This window comes from Rhinoraja longicauda, chromosome 3 (genome assembly GCF_053455715.1).
Source record: "Rhinoraja longicauda isolate Sanriku21f chromosome 3, sRhiLon1.1, whole genome shotgun sequence".
Classification (NCBI taxonomy): Eukaryota; Metazoa; Chordata; class Chondrichthyes; order Rajiformes; family Arhynchobatidae; genus Rhinoraja; species Rhinoraja longicauda.
Window position 1 is genome coordinate 17,357,839 of NC_135955.1, and position 20,266 is coordinate 17,378,104.

At 45.9% G+C, this 20,266-nt stretch overlaps 1 protein-coding gene across 3 annotated transcripts in view; it reads right to left on the reverse strand.

Annotated features, from left to right (window-relative positions):
• Positions 1 to 694: 694 nt before the first annotated feature.
• The window catches only part of mfap3l (microfibril associated protein 3 like), a 29,195-nt gene continuing 9,623 nt past the window's right edge, over positions 695 to 20,266 (reverse strand). For all 3 annotated transcript variants that reach the window (XM_078394838.1, XM_078394837.1, XM_078394839.1), the window contains one exon: positions 695 to 5,851. In XM_078394838.1, coding sequence (XP_078250964.1) covers positions 4,941 to 5,851 — 911 coding nt within the window. In that variant the 3' untranslated portion in view covers positions 695 to 4,940. The remainder of the gene's footprint in view (positions 5,852 to 20,266) is intronic.

Sequence of the window (20,266 nt, forward strand, 5' to 3'; positions counted from 1 at the left end):
TGTGCCCAGCAGGATAAAGAGTTGTGAATTGTGAAGCTGGAGAAAGGATTATAGGTGGAGGGGGAGGGGAGCATCCGGTGTACGGTCAGCCAAGGTTTGGGGCAAAGAAAGAAAGTGGTGGGGGGGGGGGGGGTCTTGAGGGAGATAGACGAGGGGAGAGGAGATTATTTGTGAGTTAGTTACCTAAAATTGGAGAATTGAATGTTCAATTTTATATATTATATATATTCTCTACTTGATTAATCACTGGTGAGGTGTGGCACAGTGGAGTTGATGCTTTACAGCACCAGAGACCCGGGTTCGATCCTGACTACGGGAGCTTTCTGTATGGAGTTTGTACGTTCTCCACGCGACCGCGTGGGTTTTCTCCGGGTACCCCGGTTCCCTCACACATTGCAACGACGTACATGTTTGTCGGTTCACAGGCTTTGGTAAAAGTCGGAAAAATGTCTCTAGTGTGTAGGATAGTGCTAGTGTACGGGGATCGCAGGTCAGCACAGACTCGATGGGTCGAAGGGCCTGTTTCCATGCTGTTTCTCTAAACGGAACTAAACTGGTCATTGAGTTTTGTCAGGACTAATAGTCTTCAGTTCTGATTTCAGTGAACAGATTTAAAGTGAGTTTACTGATTTAGAAGGAACCTGAGGGGCAACGGAATGTGGTGCCACTGGTAGAGGCAGGTACAACAGCAAAATTTCAACGTTTCAATGGTTTCTTTATTGTCACATGTACCAGGTACAGTGAAATACAATTTTTTACCTACAGCTTAGCAAGACTACCCCCGTACATAAGCATAATCCCCTGGTCAGTACAGAATGCACAGAGCAGTCCACTGAGTCAATGTGCAAGAGGTGCCATTTCACAGTCCCAGCTGGAGTTGTCCATAAAGGCCCGTTGCAGCCGTCACCTCCATTCCGGTCGTCCCGTCAACCGTCGTCCCTCACCTTGCACGGCCCTGTTCAGCCCTTGTTCCCTGGGAGGTGCCTCCCGCAGCCGACCTCGAGGGAGCGGGTAAGACCCCCTGGTTCGTCTCACTGGCCTCTTTGTCCAGCGTCCGACACCGTCTCCATTTCCCTCCATCTCCTCTCCGATTCCCGGACCAATGGGCGAGCTGGGACCCCTCTCCAGGCAGAAGACATTTGGCCAGCTACATGGATAGGAAAGGTTTAGAGGGCTATGGAGCAAATGGGTCTAGCTTCAATGGGGTATCTTGGTCAGCATGGACATGTTGGGACGAAGGGCCTGTTTCCATGCTATATAACTTTGCATTTCATGTCCTGATGCATGGAGTGAGTTCTCTGATACCAAACAACAGCACCTGAAAAATAAACTGATCAGTACAGTGCGGAATTTCATGGAAGGACCGGGACTGGAGTTTCTGCAGAAATATGCAGACAGAGTGACAATCTGCTGGAGGAACTCGACATGTTGGTCAGCGTCTGTGAAGGGAAATGGACAGACTAAGTTCCGGTTCGGGACCCTTCATCTGGACAAAATTAGTCTAGAGATGGAACGTGTAAACAGGCCCTTCGGCCCATCGAGTCTGCACGGACCAACGATCACCCATTCACACCCATTGTTATCCCAGTTTCACATCCTACACGCTAGGGGCAATTTACAGAAACCAACTCTAACCTACAAATCTGAAGAAGGGTCGCAACCTGAAACCTCACCCATTCCTTTTCTCCAGAGATGCTGCCTGATTTGCTGAGTTACTCTAGCTTTTTGTGTCCATCTTCGGTGTAAATCAGCATCTGCAGTTCCTTCCTACACAAAACCTACAAACCTCGATGTTTTTGGGATGTTGAAGGAAACCGGAGCACCTGGAGAAAACCCACATGGTCACAGGGAGAAGGTGCAAACTCCACACAGGCAGCACCCGGGTCTCTGGTGCTGTGAGGTAGCTGCTCTACCGCTGCTCCATTGTTCCATCCTGTCAGATGTCAAGAATGTTATATTGTCAGATCTCCTGAAACGGAACAACTGTCTATTGTCTATAACAGTTGACTGTCCATTTACCTCCACAGATGCTGCTCAGCCCACTGAGTTTCCCCAGCCAATTGTTTGTTGCTCCAATTTGCTGTCTCTTGTGTCTCCACTCAGACAATGGTACCCCACTTCAGGAGTACTTACCCGGCTGCAAGAAGTTTCATGATGGCCAGAGAGAGGGTACAATGAATGCACTGTAGCATTTACCTCTGAGTTATAGTCATCGAGCACAGAAACAGGCCCTTCGGCTGGCTTGCCTATGCTGACCAAGATACCCTATTTACACTCGTCCCACCTGCCCATGTTTGGCCCATATCCCTCTAAACCTTTTCTATCCATGTACCTGTCCAAATGTCTTTTAGATGTTATAGTTTCTCCCTCAACTACCTCCTCTGGTGACTCGTTCTATATAACTGCCACCTTCTGTGTGAAAAAGTTGCCCCACAGGTTCCTATTACATCTTTTCCCTTTCACCTTAAACCTATTTCGTCCGGTTGTTCAGAAAGAGGTATCTTCAAGTCTGAGTAGAGAATTGAGCAAAAGGTCCCGGCTGATGATTGTGATGAAAAACAGAAAACAATTTGTAGGTCCTTTGAGGTGAAAAAGAAGGTCCTTTGAGGTGAAAATGAAGGCACATTGAGGTGAAAATGAAGGTAATTTGAGGTGAAAATGAAGGTCCTTTGAGGTGAAAAAGGTCCCGAGATCACTCGGCTTTTGGATAGTGAAGGAATCAATGGATACGGGGTTTGGGAGGGCAAGTGAGCTCGAGACGAAAGATCCAAGATCAGCTTCTTCCCGGCTGTTATCAGGTTCTTGAACAGGTTTAGTGGGCTCTGGGCCAAATGCACTAGCGCAGATGGACTAGCCTAGTGTGCCAAACTTGGTCAGCATGGACATGGTGGGCCAAGGGACCCATCCTGTGCTGTATAGCTCCATGACCTTACAGAAGCTAAGATTACTTTTTTAATGGAGATGTGTGGAATAAGGATTTTTTTAACGCAGAAAGCGTGAGCCTGGAACACATTGCTTGGGGTTGTGTGGGGACAGATATGATAGTGGCGTTTATGAGGGTTTTAGATAGGCACTTGGAAGTTCAAGGAATAGAAGGATATGGATCATGGAAAGGCAGGTGAGATCAGTTTAACTAGGTATTGTTCGGCACAAATATCGTGCTGCACTATCGTTTCAAAGCAAGAATTGCCACCAAGGCAATTAACCTTCATGTAATGCTGAGGTTTTATGAATAGAATAGAATAGAAAATAGGTGCAGGAGTAGGCCATTCGGCCCTTCGAGCCACACCACCATTCAATGTGATCATGGCTGATCATTCTCAATCAGTACCCCGTTCCTGCCTTCTCCCCATACCCCCTGACTCCGCTATCTTTAAGAGCTCTATCTAGCTCTCTCTTGAATGGATTCAGTGAATTGGCCTCCACTGCCTCCTGAGGCAGAGAATTCTACAGATTTACAACTCTCTGACTGAAAAAAGTTTTCCTCATCTCCGTTCTAAATGGCCTACCCCTTATTCTTAAACTGTGGCCCCTGGTTCTGGACTCCCCCAACATCGGGAACATGTTTCCTGCCTTTAACGTGTCCAACCCCTTTATAATCTTATATGTTTCGATAAGATCCCCTTTCATCCTTCTAAATTCCAGTATATACAAGCCGAGTCGCTCCAGTCTTTTAACATACGACAGTCCCGCCATTCCGGGAATTAACCTAGTAAACCTACGCTGCACGACCTCAATAGCAAGAATATCCTTCCTCAAATTTGGAGATCAAAACTGCACACAGTACTCCAGGTGCAGTCTCACTAGGGCCCTGTACAACTGCAGAAGGACCTCTTTGCTCCTGGGCACTGGGCAGACTGCATTTGGGGTATTATGAGCAGTTTTGGGCCCCATCTCTGAGGAAGGATGTGCTGGCTTTGGAGAGGGTCCAGAGGAGTTTTACGAGTATGATCCCGGGAAATGATTGGGTTAACATATGATGAGCATTTGATGGCACTAGGGCTGCACTCGCTGAAGTTTAGAATGATGAGTGAGACCTCATTGATACTTACAGAATAGTGAACGACCTGGATAGAGTGGGTGTGAGGAGGATGTTTCTACTATTGGGAGAGTCTGGGACCAGAGGGCACCTCACCCTTAGAATAAAAAGATATATTTTAAAAAAGGTGATGAGGAGGAATTTCTTTAGAGGGTGGTGAATCTGTGGAATTTATTGCCACAGATGGCTGTGGAGGCCGTCCTTGGGTATTTTTAGGGCGGAGATTAACAGATTCTTGATAAGAACGGGTGTCAAAGGTTATGGGGAGAAGGCAGGAGAATGGGATTGAGAGGAAAAGATAGATCAGCCATGATTGAATGGCAGAGCAGATTCGATGGATCAAATAGCCTAATTTTGCTCCTATAACTATGACTTATGAACCTCACTTTCTGTTTCACGGTGCATCTCCAACATTTTTCTGCTGCTTTCTCCCTTTCTGTCACAGAGGAAGGGATTCTTGTGCATGAATATTTATTGTATTTGGTAATTTTTACTTCAATGAATACTGAATATCTAACAGCCCATCTACATTCCAGCAGGAAGCATATGATGTGACAACTTAATACTAAGTCTGACCAACTGAGAATGGGACAGTGAGCTAAAATAGTCAGGTTAAATAGTTCAATGGACAGATACATAATGTGACACATTTACATATAGGTGCTCACAGAAAATAACATTGAGGTGGAAGATTACATCTTTTTGCAAAACAAAATTAGATGCGTTTTTTCTCCCCCAAACAAAATTAACTATTTCAATGGGATGTCAGTAATGACCAAAGTAACCTGACGCAACATAATTTAGAACAAAACATGCCTTATTACATTTGCTTCTCTTCTGCAATGATGTGGTAATGTTTTTATTGTTGAGATCACGTCTGTGGATACGTGAGGAGCTCTCCCTACACGTGGCTCTCATACAGAACCCGGGTGGGTTTCCGGATCGCGGCTGGTGAAGGGTGCTCGAGGTTTTCCATTACCACCGTCGTGACATGGTCACCCTTGTCTTCTGGCACTGTGTCCTCGCTGGCACTCTCCGGTCCGGATTCCTGGCCGGCGTCCGCCGGTCCTGCCTCCGTCTCGTCGCCATCCTCCTCGGCCTGGTGGCTGGCACTTTGCTGAGATGGCCCCTCCTCGCTGTTGGTCAAGGGGTGCACCGACACCTTAATTGCAATCTGTTGGGGCTGCTCGTGCAAAGACACGTCGTCCGAGTCCCCAGCCGACGAGTTACACCACTTTATAGCGTTGGGTACGCTGTAGAATGCGTTTTGAGCTTCCCGCCTGGCCGGCGCATCTCCCACATACATGTGACTTGGCTCGTCCATGCCCACAACCTCCATCATCTCCTCCACAAACATCCTGCAGTTCGTGATGAGCGGTGGGAGAGGCACGCTTCTGGCCAGCTCCTCGATGTAGCGGGCAAATTCCATCGTCTTGAATTGGGTGACCTTGGCCAGCTCTAGGGTCTTGGCCGACGTGATGATGGGGATGCGCTTCGCAATCTCGAAGGCTTTCTGCAGCTTCTCCGCACCCTCTGTCCTGAAAAACTCATTGATGGCTTTCTCGGTCTTCTTGAGGTGGCTGCTCATCATACACAGGCGGGTGATGTTCAAGATCATCACTATAGTGAACGCCACAAGGCAAACGATCATGTAGTAAATGCCCATATCCCCTGAGGTGAAGATGACTCGTAGAGTCACCGTGAAGTTGATGCTCCCATAAGGGTTGGAGACCACACAAGTGTACTTCCCTCGATCCTCAAATGTCACCGAAGTGATGTTCAGCAAACCGTTCTCCGATATCCAACACTTCCCTGGTGAAAGAACAGCGAAAATCCTTTGAATAAATTGTTCATAGGTTCGTAAGTCACATGGGCGGAATTAGGCCACTCGGCCTATCAAGTCTACTCCGCCATTCAACTATGGCTGATCTATCGTTCCCACTCGACAACGCAGAAACAGGCCCTTTGCCCCAACTCAATCACGTTGACCAAGATGCCCCATCTAAGCTAGTCCCATATGTGTGCATTTGACCCCTAACTCTCCAGACCTTCCCTATCCCAGTACCTGTCCAAGTGTCCTTTAAATGCTGTTATTGTAACTGCCCCAACCACTGACGGTCCTGACCCGAAACGTCACCTATCCATGTCCTCCAGAGATGCTGCCTGACCTGCTGAGTTACTCTAGCACTTTGGGTCTTCTTCAGGAGCAGATAGTTTCCACCCATCAGCTTCTTGAACAAACCTGCACAACACTAATCCCACCTCAGCAATGGAACTGCAAACCATCCCTTGCATGGGCTTGCTTTATAATTGTGTGTTTTGCACCAATGTCTTGTTTTTGGCAAGACCTTTTCCTATACCTGTCTTGTACAACCAAAGTGTAATTTATACACAATTTGTTTATAATACCAACGCTCCCCGACTTATGTAAGGGTTACATCCCGCGCACCCTTGCGTAGGTCAGATGTTACGCAAGTCGGAAACGGAAATGCTACTGTGCACACGCAAATTTACTTCAACACGGAGGCGGGGAGCTCTGACATGGAGACCACAATTTTACCAAAGCCAATTAACCTACAAACCTATACGCCTTTGGAGTTCAGTAATACAGTGTGGAAACAGGCCCTTCGGTCCACCGAATCCATGCCGACTAGGTCTATCCTACACACCAGGGACAATTTACAGAAGCCAATTAAACTACAAACCTGCAAATCTTTGGAATGTGGGAGGAAACCGGAGCACCCAGAGGAAACCCGTAGGGAGAACATATAAACTTCGTACAGACAGCACCTGTAGTCCGGATCTGACCCAGGTCTCTGGTGTTGTAAGGCAGCAACTCTACCGCTGCACACACTGTGCAGAATAAGCTGTTCCCGAACCTGGACTTTAGAGTTTTCTGGCTCCAACACTTTCTTCCCGATGGCAAGGGTGGAATAAGAGCATGGGTCTTTGATGAAACTACCCGAGGTAGCAACTCCTGTAGATGGGACTAGCGTAGATGGGACATGTTCGTTGGATTGGGCAAGTTGGGCTGAAGGACCTGTTTCCATGCTGTATGAATAATTTCCCACGAGCAGAATTAGGCCATTCAGCCCATCAGGTCTATGCCATTCAATCATGGCTTATCTATTTTTCCCTCTCAACCCCATTCTCCTGCCTTCTCCCCATTACCCCCGACACCTGTACTAATCAAGAATCTGTCAATCTCCGCCTTAAAAATACTCATTGACATGGTCTTCACAGCCGTCTGTGGCAATGAATTCCACAGATTCACCACCCTCTGACGAAAATAAATCCTCATCTGCTTTCTAAAGGCCCATCAATTCATTCTGAGGCTATGGCCTCTGGTCCTGGACTCTCCAACTAATGGACACATCCTCTTCATTCTATCCAGTCCTTTCTATGACTATATGTCTATGACTCTATGATCTCTTCAATGCCTGAGATCATAATAGCACATCATCCGAATATAATCAATTATTCACGTTTTATTTATATTAATTTAACTATTAAAATGTTGCCTGAAGCATAGCTGGGATTGTATTGAACTTTCCATGACAGCAGAGGACATGGAAGTAACTCTCAGAGTAATATAAATAGTTCCATAAAAACTCACTGTAACTTTTACCAAAATAGCCGTGTTTTAACAGCAGGATTTCCATTCCAAATCACAGTGGCCTTTGAAGCCACTGCAGCCTGTGGTTGTGGTCCTAGACACACAGTTCAGACATGCGATTTAAAACCTCCCATGACAAGCCTTAACATGAATCTTGAGTTTAGAGATAGTGCGGAAACAGACCCTTCAGCCCAAGTCCGCGCCCACCAGCGATTACGCCGTACACTAGCACTATCCTTCACACCAGGGACAATTTGCAATGTTTACCAAAGTTAATTAATCTACAAACCTGTACGTCTTTGAGGTGTGGGATGAAACCGGAACTGGAGAATCTAGCTGATGGATATGTAAACTCCTGGGTTGTTGGAATAAAATGGGCCTATTTCCATGTTGTATCTCCAACCTAACCTAAACTGAACTGTCTCCACTGCATTACACTCATGTATTTTGTATGAATGTTCAGTAGGATCGTCACTGAACTGTTTGCAAAAAATAAATTTCACCGTGACTATAAAGTATCATTGAACCAGAAAGCCTGCTTGTAGGTTAATTGGTTTCAATAAAGTTGTAAATTGTCCCTAGTGTGTAGGCTAGGGCAAGTGTATGGGTGAGCGCTGGTCGGCACGGGCGCGTTGGGCCGAACGGCCTATTTCCAAGGTAAAGTCTAATCTCTAAAGTCTAAAATAAAGTTTAAAGAGCTTTGGCAACTAACAGATAAAGGCATGCTGCTATTAATTATGGCAAAGAGAGAGACAAAGATCAAGTGAAAACATTGCCTTTTGCACAGTGTCAATTGGATGGGGGGAATTATTAAGCGAGACATCTCTCCATTCTTTGAAGTGGGGCCGATTATGTCCCCCTGAACAAGACGGTCAGAACTCAGTTAACAACACATCAGAGGCCAAGGCTGCGCCGCAGAGCCAGAGACCCGGGTTCCATCCCCACCTCGCTGCTGTCCGTGTGGCGTTTGCACGTTATCCCTGTGACCGTCTGGGTTTCCTCCAGATGCTCCAGTTTCCTCCCACATCCCAAAGAGGAGCAGGTTTGTCAGTTAATCGCCACGAGTGTGTAGGGAGTGGATGAGAAAGTGGAATAACGTAGAACGCGGGATACCGTAATGGACCCTGTGACATATAGGGGGTCATAAGAGGTGTATAGGATCATGAGAGGAATAGATCGGGTAGATGCACCGAGTCTTTTGACCAGAGTAGGTGAAGGGCAAAAGATTTAATAGGAATCTGAGGGGTAACCTTTTCACACAAAGCGTGGTGGGTGCATGGAACAAGCTGTCAGAGGAGGCTGTTGAGGAAGGGACTATCCCAACATTTAAGAAGCAGTTAAATGTCCACCGAGTCCGTGCCAACGAGCTATCACCCCGTATGCTAGCACTATCCTACACATGAGGGACAATTTATACTGAAACTATAAACCTATACGTCTTTGGAATGTGGGAGGAAACCGGAGCACCCGGAGAAAACCCAAGCGGTCACGAGGAGAACGTACAAACTCCACACAGACAGCACCCGTAGTCAGGATCGAACCCGGGTATCTGGCGCTGTAGGGCAGCAACTCTACCGCTGCGCCACTGTGCCGCACGTGTAGGGGTGATCGCTGGTCGGCGTAGACCTGGTGGGCTTAAGGGCCTGTTTCCACGCTGTATCTCTAAAACTAAAACACATTGTGTCCTTTTGTGTAAACCAGCATCTGCAGTTCCTTGCTCATGCATTTTGACTGCTCTCTTCCCACTGTGCGCAGAGTTCAGTGCTTTCAGCTATTTTGCATTTAATCCCAGGTGCTGACTGGTGAAGAGGCCTCTGCTACAAAGCTTTTGCCAACTGGGTATTTTTAGAAATCCTGACACGTTCCCTGGTCGACAAATTGCGTATTCAGCTGCATCCTGTGACGTGATGTGATGGATCAGACCTGCATCATTGGCAACTGGCCACCAGCACGGCAAGTGTTTCCTAAAAAGTACGGACGCATTTTGTGCAAAATCATCCACGTTGACCAGTTTGCACGCTAATTGCTATTCTTTGTGCATTTAACTTACAAGCACAAGCAAGTCACCCAGCACTGAAAATCTGCACTGAAGTTTATGCTTCATTTGGGGCTTCCATCAACATAACCCCTTTCTTATCAGAGATGCTTCGACCAAGGATGCTGGAATCTTGAGCAAAATAGGCAGATGCATTGGTAGCATTTATTTAGATATATTAGAGTATAAAAACAGGGATGTAATGCTGAGTCTACACGGCACTTGTCAGACCGCATGTGGAGTATTGTGGGCTATTTCAGTCCTCATATCTGAGGAAGGATCCTCAGATCCTTCGATGACCAGAGGGCACAGCCTCAGTATAATAGACAGACCTTTGCAAAGGAGATAAGGAGGAATTTCTTTAGTTAGAGGGTGGTGAATCTGTGGAATTAATTGCCACAGGTGGCTGTGGATATTTTTAAGGCAGAGATTGACAGATTCTTGATTAGTATGGGTGTCGGGGGTTTGGGGAGAAGGCAGGAGAATGGGGTTGAGAGGGAAAGATGGATCAGCCATGATTGAATGGCAGCTATGGCCACTGGTCCCAGACTCTCCACTAGTGGAAACATCCTCTCCACATCCACTCCATCCAGGCCTTTCACTATTCGGTAAGTTTCCAGGAAGGAACAATGGAGGACCTGGAGTGGGGGGGACCACCGTGAGGGAGGGGGATGAACAAAGGGGGACCTGGCGTGGGAATCTGTAACTTTGCATCGATGGAATCTTCTATCCAGAGAGCCGAGGATGTTCAGACTTGCTGTTATCAGACTCCTACTGCTGTCAGACGATTCGAAGGTATTTATTCACAAGATGCTGGAGTAACTCAGCAGGTCAGGCAGCATCTCGGGAGAGAAGGAATGGGCGACGTTTCGGGTCGAGACCCTTCTTCAGTCTGACGAAGGGACTCGACCCGAAACGTCGCCCATTCCTTCTCTCCCGAGATGCTGCCTGACCTGCTGAGTTACTCCAGCATCTTGGAGCATTTTGGAACTCCTCTCTTCGCTGTCAGACAATTGAACGCACCTCCCCTAAGCCAAAGGTGAAGTTCTTCTCACCCAATCTACCTCACTGCAGTCCTTGGACCTATTTGTGATCTGCAGTCTCTCTGCAGCTGTAATGCTGTAATACTCCAACACTATATTCTGCACTGGTATTCTGTGTCTTTGCACTACCTGTTATACTTGAGTATGGCATGATTGTTCTCATGTATAGAACAATTTGACTGGATAGTCGAATGTAAACAAAGTTTATCGCTGTGTCTTAGCACACATGACAATAATACATCAACAGAAGGCCGTGGAGGCCAAGTCAATGGATATTTTTATGGTGGAGATTGATAGATTCGTGATTAGTAAGGGCACCAGGAGAATGGTGTTGAGAGGGAAAGATAGATCAGCTAGGATTGAATGGCGGAATAGACTTGATGGGCTGAATGGCCTAATTCTGCTCCTATAACTTATGACCTTATGAATGCATAAATACTAATACCAATCTTATTTTCTTATATCCTTGAAAATTTAATTTTTTTGAGCCTTATTGGATTGTGCTTTATGTGGTGGTCAAAGCTGTTGAACAAAGACTTGTCCCACCCCAGTCATTCCTTCCTCCCCCTTCTCCCATCCACCATAAGGTACAGAAGCTTGAAAGTGTGCACCACCAGACTCGGAAACAGCTTCTTCCCCTCCGTTATCAGGTTTCTGAACAGTCCTTCTATAAGTTACTGTCCGGTTCACCTCTACCCTGTTGCGGACATTGGACTTTGTTTAAGATGCAAAGTGCTGGGTCTCTGGACAAAGTGGATGAATGATGTTTTGGGTCGGGACTCTTCTTCAGTCCCAGACCGAAACGTCATCCAGCCTTTTTCTCCAGAGATGCTGCCTGACTCCAGTTATTCCAGCACTTTGTGTCTATCTTTGGTATAAACCAGCATCTGCTGTTGTTTGTTTCCTTTGATTTAGAGATACAGCATGGAAACATGTCCCTCAGACCACCGAGTCTACGCCAACCAGTGATCACTAATTTTATCCTAGACACTAGGGACAATTTACAGCAGCTAATTAGCGCACAAACCCGCACAGTTTTGGGATGTGGGAGGAACCTGGTGCACCTGGTGGAGACCCCCATGGTCACAGGGAGAACATGCAAACTCCACACAGGCAGCACCCGAGATCAGACTCGAACCCGGTCTCTGGTGCTGTGAGGCAGCTACTGATGAGAACTGTATTCTGGATTCTGTATCATCCCCCTTGCTCTATCTATGGTACTTTAGTTTGATTTGATTGTATTGTATTTATGTATATTGTATTATCTGATTGGATAGCATGCAAAACAAAGCTTTTCACTGTACCTCGGTACATGTGACAATAATAAACCTAAACCTGAACATGCAAAGCCTAAATTGAAACTTCCAGGTAAAGCAGTTGTGTCAATGGAAATGGCATCCGAGAATGCTAGAGAATGTAATCAACCAAATACACTCATAATAGCCATAATATGCATTGAGAGGGTTGTAGTAAAGTGCAACGCTATGAAATCATGTTGGGACTATGCTGGTGTCACCAATGATGTTGCTATCACTGTAATAGCCAAGATGCTCACAGCACTACTGTGCCATCATCTGAATGGTTTGTTGAAGTATTAAATCCCCCTTTCTGGTGTAATTTTGAATTGGTTCTGAAATTGCTTCCATAGCTTATAGCAGGGTTTAGTTTAGAAGAGCTATGTACTTCAGTTTAGTTTAGAGATACAGCATGGAAACAGGCCCTTCGGCCCACATCGACCAGCGATCACCCGTGCACTAATTCTAAGCAACACACTAGGGGCAATTTACAGAAAGCCAATTAACCTGCAAAGCACTTCTATGGAATGTGGGATGAAACCGGAGGAAAGCCCACATGGTCACAGGGAGAACGTACAAACTACATACAGACAGCACCCGTAGACAGGATCGAACTATTTCTGTGTGTATGACTCTAGTTACCTAGTTAAGGAGGAACTATGATTCTTTATAGTAACGTCAGTAACTAACATTGTAGTAACGTCAGTGGTCACTGTTTGGAGAGATTACTGCACCATAAGAGCTGCCAACATAACACAAGCAGCATCAGAGACACGAGTTCGATCCTGACCTCGGGTGCTGTCTGAGGAATTTGTACGGTCTCCCTGTGACTGCGTGGGTTTCCTCTGGGTGCGCTGGTTTCATAGGTTCAAAGGACATAAAAGTAGAATTAGGGCATGCGGCCCAATGGGTCTGCTCCACCATTCAATCATGGCTGATCTATCTTTTCCTCTCAACCCTATTCTTCTGCCTTCTCCCCAAAACCCCTTACTAAGCAAGAACCTATCAAACTTTGCTTCAAAAATTACCATGTGCCCCAGAGATGCAGCCTGACCCATTGAGTTACTCCGGCATTTGTTCAACAACATTGCAGCATCTGCTGTTCTTTGTGTTTCCATTGCAAGCTTTTCCCTTTGATCCCTCCTCTCCTCCCCCTTCCTTTGCACCTCATATCATGATTTACCCTAAACTCTAGACTGCGGGTAATATCTGCACCAGAAGGATTCGTCAAAGCAATTAGAGACGAGCGATACATGCTGGCATTGCCAGTGATACCCACACCCTGAGGATCAATGAAGAACCCATGCAAACCTCCCTCTGCGATTATGCCATCCCATATATACACCCCTTCAGCTTGCAATCATTATCGGCTTCCTCAGTAAGCTCCATAATTTAACATGGAAAGAAAGACACAAAGTGCTGGAGTAACTCAGCGGGGGTGAGATGGCATTTCTGGAGAACATGGTAAGGTGAAATTTCTAGTCGAAATCCTTCAATCAGTCTGTATCCACCCATCACTCGCCAGGCTTTGTCCCACCTCCCCACCTCCCTTCCAGCTTTCTCCCCGCCTTCTACAATCTGTCTGAAGCAGTGTCCTGGCCCCAAACATCACATATCCATGTTCTCCAGAGATGTTGCCTGACCCGCTGAGTTACTCCAGCACTTTGTCTTTTTTTAGGAAATCAGCACCTGCAGTTTCGTGTGTCTCGAATTTAACATGGAATTCACTTTGCCTCTTTTAAGGCTAATTTTCCCATTGCCCTGAAGCTTATCGTAGTCTTACTGAATGAACTATTCTTTTTTAATATGGGCAAGATGGGCTAATCGAACAGCACTGATAACCTGTCCATTCAAACATCACTCAAGAAAGTCACAAAGTGCTGGAGTAACTCAGCGAGTCAGGCAACATTTCTGGAGAACCGAGATAGGCGATGTTTTGGGTCGGGATCCTTCTTCGGACTGATTGTGGTGTTTGGGTAGGGGGGCTGAGGGGTTCCCCTCCCTATTACATGAACATCACCTATCCATGTTCTCCAGAGATGCTACTTAAGTTACTCCAGCATTTTGTGTCTTTTTTGGTAAACCAGCACCTGCCGTTCCTTTATGTCCACATCACTCATTCAAATGCTGAAAGCAAATGACTGATGTGAATAAAACACGATAGACCAGAGCAGGGATGTGGCTGCCAAAGTGACACACCACTTCTGACAACGTTGCAAATACCTGCCTAAACACTTGGAAGAAACGCAACCTCCATCAAACCCACTGAACATGAAACAGTGGCACAAGCACAATGCATATACATCTGACATTCACCTCTCTGACTCAGTCATAGAGTCACACATCGTGGAAACAGGCCCTTCAGTCCATCTTGCCCACACCAACCAATGTGCCCCATCTACTCTAGTCCCATCTACATGCGTTTGACCCATATTATTCTAAACGTATCCTATCCATGTTCCTGTCCAAATGTTTTTTTAATTTAGTGATAGTACCTTCCTCAACTAATTCCTCAGGCACCTCATTCTATACACCCACCACCCTTTATGTAAAAACGTTGCTTTTTCAGGTTCCTATTAAACCATTCCATCCTCACCTTAAACCCATGTCCCCTGGTTCTTGATTCCCCTACTCTGGTAAAAGACTGTGTATTTGCTCCGATCTATTCCTAACACACTACCACTGCCACACTATCCTTTTAATTATTGTGACCACGTACAACTTTCTGTCCCTAATCTCTGTGGTCTGAAGGGTACCGACCCCAAACGTCACCTATCCACGTTCTCCAGTGATGCTGCCTGATCTACTGAGTTACTCCAGCACTTTATGTATTCCTCGGTTGTCTGCCTGCAAGGCAATTTTAATGCTATCCTCCAAAGAATTCCAACACCTCTGCACCCTCTCTAATAATCTCCAGTCAATGATCTTCATGCAGTCACCAGTGATGTGTCTGTGTAGGAAGGAACTGCAGATGCTGGTTTATACTGAAGATGGACGTTTCAGGTCGGAACTCTTCTTAAGACGTCTTCGGTTTGAAGAAGGTTCCGACCCGAAACGTCACCCATCCTTTTTCCAGAGTTACTCCAACATTTGTGTCTATCTAATAGCTGTGTCTGTCCTGCCTTCTACATCCTCAAAGCATTCGGAGGATTATTAAGCACGTTCATCACGTTCGAATTCCATTTGGGTAATTTCTAGCTTTATATTTCATCCTTAATTACAGGCATTATAATGGGCCCGCCAGAATCCAGAGATGTTAAATGGAGTCATTCTGTAAAAAATGTAAATGACAATGGACAGTTTCTAATTGTGTATCCATGCACAATAAAGTACTAAACATAATTAGATTAGAGATACAGCGTGGAAACAGGCCCTTTGGTCCACCAAGCCCGCGCAGACCAACGATCACCCATACACCAGTTCTATTTTACACACTAGGGACAATTTACAGAAGCTAATTAACCGACAAACCTGCACGTCTTTGGAGTGTGGGAGGAAACCGGAGCACCCTGAAGAAACCCATGCAGTCACAGTGAAAACATACAAGCTCCGTACAGACAGCACCCGTAGTCAGGATTGAACCAGGGTCTCTGGCGCTGTGGAGCAGCAACTCCACCGCTGGGCCGTACAATGATGTTGTAGGTTTTACTCCGCGAGTTTTACTTCTCTCTCCTGTTCTTGCGCGGCTTCCCACTGGGTGTTCAAAACTTTGTTTCCCTTCAGTTTACTTGAAACTCGAGGACATGGATAAGCGACATATCGGGTCAGGATCCTTTTTCAGACTGTGAAGCATCATCTAAACATGTTCTCCAGAGATGCTGCCTGATCCGCTGAGTTACTCCAGCACTTTGTGTCTATCACCGGTATAAACCAGCATCTGCAGTTCCTTCCTGCATAGTATTTCACTATCCATCATTAACTGCGCTGTCAGCTCATCCATCTCCTTTGTAAGCCACAGAGTATTGATCATCTGCTTTTTCCAGCAGGCTTTCACCTCCACGAATCTTGAAAGACACAGGGAAACAGAGAGTCCATGCAATCCCTCCAACAATGAGGAATTAATGAAGAACTGCAGATGCTGGTTTACAAAAAAAACACACAAAGTGCTAGAGTAAATCAGCGGGTCTGGCAGCATCTCTGGAGAACACGATCGGCGACGTACTGGGTCGGGACCCTTCTTCAGACTGATTGGGGTAGGGTGGGGGAGAAAAAGAGAGCTGGAAGAGAGGAGGGGCCTGGACAAAGCCTGGTGAGTATAGACAAGAAAGGGTTTTGATAGGCACATAGGTGGATCAAGGGTAGAGATGAAAACAAGAAAATCATGTTTTTAGTTTTAGAGATACAGCATAGAAACAAGTCCTTCACCCACCGAGTCCATGTTGACCAGCAATCACCCTTTACACTAGTTCTATCCTACACTAGGAACAATTTACAGAAGCCAATTAAGCTAAAAACCTGCACGTCTTTGGACTCCAAGAATCTTTGAAGAACTTTTGTACGTTGTCCCTGTACGCAGTCAAAGAGATAACGTACAAACTCCGTCCAGACAGCACCCGTAGTCAGGACCGAACCTTGGTCTCAGGCGCTGTAAGGCAGCAACTCTACTGCTGCGCCACCGTGGAGCCTAGATGTGAGTTAAAAATAAAAATGTGAATTGTGAAGGCAGAGGAAGTAATGCAGGTAGAAGAGGAGGGAAGAAAGAAATAGGTGCACTCTCCCCCACAGGTAAGAGGAGGTGGAGGGTGAGGTTGGGGGGGGGGGGGGGGAGAAGAGGGGATGAGGTAAGTCACCAAAAATTGGAGAATTCAATACTGAATGAGTTAATGAGTTGTACAATATCCTTTATCATTTCATCAACACATCAAACCTGTTCTTCCAGGCTACCTCATGCCTCACACAAAACGTCAACGTTTGGTTGGTATGTCGAAACTAAGCCAACAGTTTAGTATATTAGTTTGGAGATACAGCATGGAAACAGGCCCTTCCATCCACTGAGTCCACGCCGACCAGCGATCCCCATACATTAGCACTATCCTACACACTAGGGTCAATTTACAAAAGCCAATTAACCTACAAACCTGCACGTCTTTGGAGCAAGGGAGGAAACCGGAGCACCCGGAGAAAACCCAAATGATCACGGGGAGAATTTACAAACTCCGTACAGACAGTACCCGTAGTCAGGACCGAACCTGGGTCCCAGGTGCTGTAAGGCAGCAACTCTACCGCTGCGTCCTTGTGCCACCCCATGACCTGTGCCAACAGCATGCAAACAATTTGGCTGCAGCTGATGGAAGCAGTCAGTACATAAGGTCAACCAGAGATTTCGAATTAAAAGAAGCCTTTGTTAATTGGTTATTCCTTGCAAACCCTTGCATACTGGTCTCAATAGACAATAGGTGCAGGAGGAGGCCATTCGGGCCCTTCGAGCCAGCACTGCCATTCAATGTGATCATCCGCAATCAGTACCCCGTTCCTGCCCTCTCCCCATACCCCCTGACTCCGCTATCATTAAGAGCTCTATCTAACTCTCTCTTGAGAGCATCCAGAGAATTGGCCTCCACTGATCTTCTGAGACAGAGAATTCCACAGATTTACAACTCTCTGACTGAGGGAGATGATGTTACCAAAGCCTGAAAGCTACAACTAGATTTAGAGTGGTAGCGTTATATAGCATGGAAACAGGCCCTTCTGCCCAAGTTGCCCCTCAGGTTCCTACTATACTTTTCCCTATCACCTTTAACCTTATGTTCTGTTGATCTTGATTCCCCTACTCTGGTTAAAAAACTCTGTGCATACACCCGATCTACTCCTCCCTCACGATTTTAGACACCGCTATAAGATCACCCCTCAAACTCCTGCGCTCCAAAACATGTTTATTTATACACTTCCTGTTTTGATAGGAATCAATTAGATTAGGTGTTCATATACTCAAATATATGGTCTTGGAGGGGAGGATGCTCCTCAAACTGCGGAGTTCCTGGACAATACAGCTCACCCCTCCATGACACACTGGTCAACCTGAGGAGTACCTTCAGCAACAGACTGGTTCCACCAAGATGCAGAACAGAACGCCACAGGAGATTCTTCTTCCCTGTAGCTATCAAATTGTACACCTCCCTCTTCTGTCGTGGGGTAAACTAACTCCCCTGTTCACACCAGTTCCTTGTTATCCCACTTTCTCATCAATGCTCCATACTGAACAGAGGCACAATAACACCCCTAAAGCTGCTGCCTCACTTCTCCAGTGACGCAGGTTCACTCCCAGCTTCCAATACTGTTTCTGTGCTCCTTCTGGGAGCTCCAGTTTTTTCCTAAATCCAAAGAATGTTGAGGTTGATAGTTTAATTAGTCACCATAAATTGCTTCTGGAGAATGAGTGGTAGAATCTGGGGCGAGGGGGGGGGGGGAATACGAAAATAATAAAATGGGGTTAATGTAAATGGCTGCTTGATGGTTGGCATGGACTCAGTGGGCTAAAGGGCCCTTTTCAATGCTGAATGCCTCTTTCTTTAATGTTACTTAATCACTATGTATTGTTCTTTTTGAAGCAGAGAGCACAATTGGAGGTTTTACAGAGATGTGCAAAATTCTAAGTGTTAATAGAGTAATGGTGGAGGCAGAGCTTCTAGTGTCATTAATCAACAGATAACAAGAACACTTAGGATCTGTATAGAACCAAGCCGAGTTCACTCTAAATAGACTTGCTTTCTAATTGTATATTTTTGCACAAATATCTTGGGGGTTTTTTTCCCAATTATTTTCTTTTCACTGCTTTCCTGTAGAATTTAACTGTAATTTTCTTCTAGTTTCATGTATCATAGAATCATAGTCATACAGCGTGGAAACAGGCCATTTGGCCCAACTTGCCCACGCCGACCAATGTGCCCTAGTCCCACCTGCCTGCTTCTGGACCATATCCCTCTAAACATGTCCTTTCTACACCAGTCACTGAAAGTAAGCGTGCAGGTGCAGACAGTGAAGAAAGCTAATGGCATGTTGGCCTTCATAATGAGAGGATTTGAGTACAGGAGCAAAGAGGTCCTTCTGCAATTGTATAGGGCCCTGGCGAGACCACATCTGGAGTACTGTGTGCTGTTTTGGTCTCCTAATTTGAGGAAGGACGTCCTTGCTATTGAGGCAGTGCAGCATAGGTTCACGAAGTTAATCCCTGGGATGGAGGGACTGTCATATGAGGAAAGATTGGAAAGACTGGGCTTGTAGTTTAGAAGGATGAGAGAGGATCTTATGGAGACGTATAAAAGTATGAAAGGACTGGGCAAGCTAGATGCAGGAAAAATGTTCCCAATGTTGGGGGAGTCCAGAACCAGGGGCTACAGTCTAAGAATAACGGGGAAACCATTTAAAACTGAGGTGAGAAAAAACTTTTTCACCCAGAGAATTGTGAATTTGTGGAATTCTCTGCCCAAGAAGGCAGTGGAGGCCAATTCACTGGATGAATTTAAAAGAGAGTTAGATAGAGCTCTAGGGGCTAGTGGAATCAAGGGATATGGTGAGAAGGCAGGCACAGGTTACTGATTGTGGATGATCAGCCATGATCACAATGAATGGCGGTGCTGGCTCGAAGGGCCAAATGGTCTCCTCCTGCACCTATTTTCTATGTTTCTATGTAAACCTGTCCTACCCATGTGCTGGTCTAAATGTTTTTTAAATGTCTCAACAGTACCTGTCTCAAATACCTTCACAGAAGCTTGTTCCACACACCCACCACCATTTGTGTAAAAATAACGTTTTGTGCTAGATGGGCCGAAGGGCTAGACGGTCCAAAGGGCCTGTTCCAATGCTGTATCACAAAACTGAATTTCTTGAGTGAATTTTTTTTTTCTGATCACACTTCTAATATTTTAACCAGCCAACAAATCCTTGCTTCCAATTGACTTCCAGTCAATTAATCTTGTTTCCTCTTTCTCCAATGCCCAGGAATTTTTAAGTTAGTTATCCAATTCCCTTGTGCAATGAATTAACTGCCACCATTCCTTCAGAGGGATCAAGTCAAGCGGACTCGAGTTTATTGTCACATGCACAGATACGGTGAGGTACAGGTACAATGAAAGTCTTGCTTGCAGCAGCATCAAGGGAACACAGACAACACACAAGACCGTAAATTATTCAAAAACCTGCTATCAGGCAACTGAACCGTCCACTCACCAACTGGAAAGCAGTCCTGAGCTATCATCTACCTCATTGGAGACCCTCGGACTATCTTCAATCAGACACTAC